Raw genomic sequence first — 1,607 nt, forward strand, 5'->3', positions numbered from 1 at the left:
CGTGGACTATTTGTAGTAACGTCACAATGCTGTAACTGTCATGGATTATCTGTAGTATCGTCACATTGCTGTAACTGTCGTGTATAGGTCGTTGTAGTATTGTCGCAAAGCTGTAACTGTTGTGATTAAATCATGGACTATTTGTAAAATTGTCAGTGTAGGAATGAATCATTCATGTAATTTTCCTTATACCAAACGTAGGTTTTGAACGTTTTGTTAAACCCATGAAGTTTTGAAATCCAAAAAAGAACAACTTTTTTTTCTGAAATATCGGTTTAATCCAAATGTGATCTGTACCAAAACATGAAATCAATTTACACAGGATTATACCGTTACAGAGTTGAAATTTCAACAATATAATTGGTATGATGTACTATATCATTAACCGTATATAAAACAGTTATTTTAGTTCTCCAAATTAATGACTGCGCCATAGAAGCTGTTCGGAAAAGTGAACCATTTCCAATATATAGAGACGTGGATGAACTATCGCTGTCCCGAGTGTCATACATGTCGGGAAGATTTTCGATATGAATTTCCATCTATAAATATTCTTACCGAATATTTCATTTATTTAAACTTGGGTGTTCAGTCATCACCGGATACAGCTAACCCTGGCATCCTCAATGATGATAAAGAACTCAGCATTTGAAACACAAAAGCGCGGGAAACAGGTAAAATGAAATAATCAGCCGGACATGACGTACATCCACAACACGATATACTGGCGACTTCCGGTAGATGGAAGTTCAACAGATTAGGCGACCGTGTCAGTTCGAAAGGGCTGGTACAGCATCGTATCCCACAAAAGCACGGTTCTTCCGGTAGTTCAACATCCGGGGCTTCTAATGGTTCTACGGCATCTGGTGTTTCCGGTGCTTCCGGTGCTCCCGGAACCTCCGACGGCTCTAGTTCCGGAGGCTCTGGGAGTTCTTGTTCTGGAGCTGGTACCGGGAGTTCTGATAAAAAAGGGAATTATTATAGGCAGTGAATTTAACCCGCGCCGTCTATAAAAACATTGCTTAATACTATGACATTGATGCATATCAACGGGTATTTTACACCCATTCGTTACACATTGTACAGGTGTTGAGGAGGTGATGGGATTTTAAACCTGTTAGTCTGTCGATGGGCCCGTTAAACGATAAGAAAACGAACGCAAAATAAGAAAAGTGATCACCGTGACATTCAACAGTGTAGTATAACAATAAAATAGATAACAATGACATACTTAGTTACTATAACAATACCCGGTACGTACCTGATCCTATCAATTCAGCAGTCTGACCGGTAGAGGGCGCAGTAAGCAGCATCAGGGATATTGCTAATCTTAAAAATAAAAGACAAAACAATCAGAAAATGAATATGTCTGGTGTGTTTAGTTTGGATTATAAATGGCAAAACAGAAAGACAAATTGATTATAGATATTCCCATATTCGTTACACTATGGAGTAATATGTTTTTTCCAAGAACTGGTTATCATATTTATTTCACATTAAGAAAATGCTACTAAACATTAAAAAAAAAATGAATGACATGCACCCAATACTGTAGGTGTACTTATTTTAGCGGATTCTAATATTTGTGCCTTTCGCGCTCAATTCAA

At 37.8% G+C, this 1,607-nt stretch overlaps 1 protein-coding gene across 1 annotated transcript; it reads right to left on the reverse strand.

Annotated features, from left to right (window-relative positions):
* Positions 1–260: 260 nt before the first annotated feature.
* LOC117345351 lies at positions 261–1,333 on the reverse strand. The gene is made up of 2 exons (XM_033908420.1): positions 1,262–1,333; positions 261–959 (listed from the first exon to the last, which is right to left on the reverse strand). The coding sequence occupies exons 1-2, from the start codon at positions 1,311–1,313 to the stop codon at positions 589–591; spliced, it is 423 nt and encodes a 140-aa protein (XP_033764311.1). The 5' UTR covers positions 1,314–1,333; the 3' UTR covers positions 261–588.
* Positions 1,334–1,607: the final 274 nt, after the last annotated feature.

Source organism: Pecten maximus, chromosome 16 (genome assembly GCF_902652985.1).
Source record: "Pecten maximus chromosome 16, xPecMax1.1, whole genome shotgun sequence".
NCBI lineage: Eukaryota > Metazoa > Mollusca > Bivalvia > Pectinida > Pectinidae > Pecten > Pecten maximus.

What these genes read in the sequence shown, in the direction of transcription:
- LOC117345351 (XM_033908420.1), bottom strand. Translation starts at nt 1,313, where the DNA reads ATGCTGCTTACTGCGCCCTCTACCGGTCAGACTGCTGAATTGATAGGA. An exon ending in TGCTGAATTGATAGGATCAG is followed by an intron (nt 960 to 1,261) that starts GTACGTACCGGG and finishes CTTTTTTATCAG; the next exon opens with AACTCCCGGTACCAGCTCCA.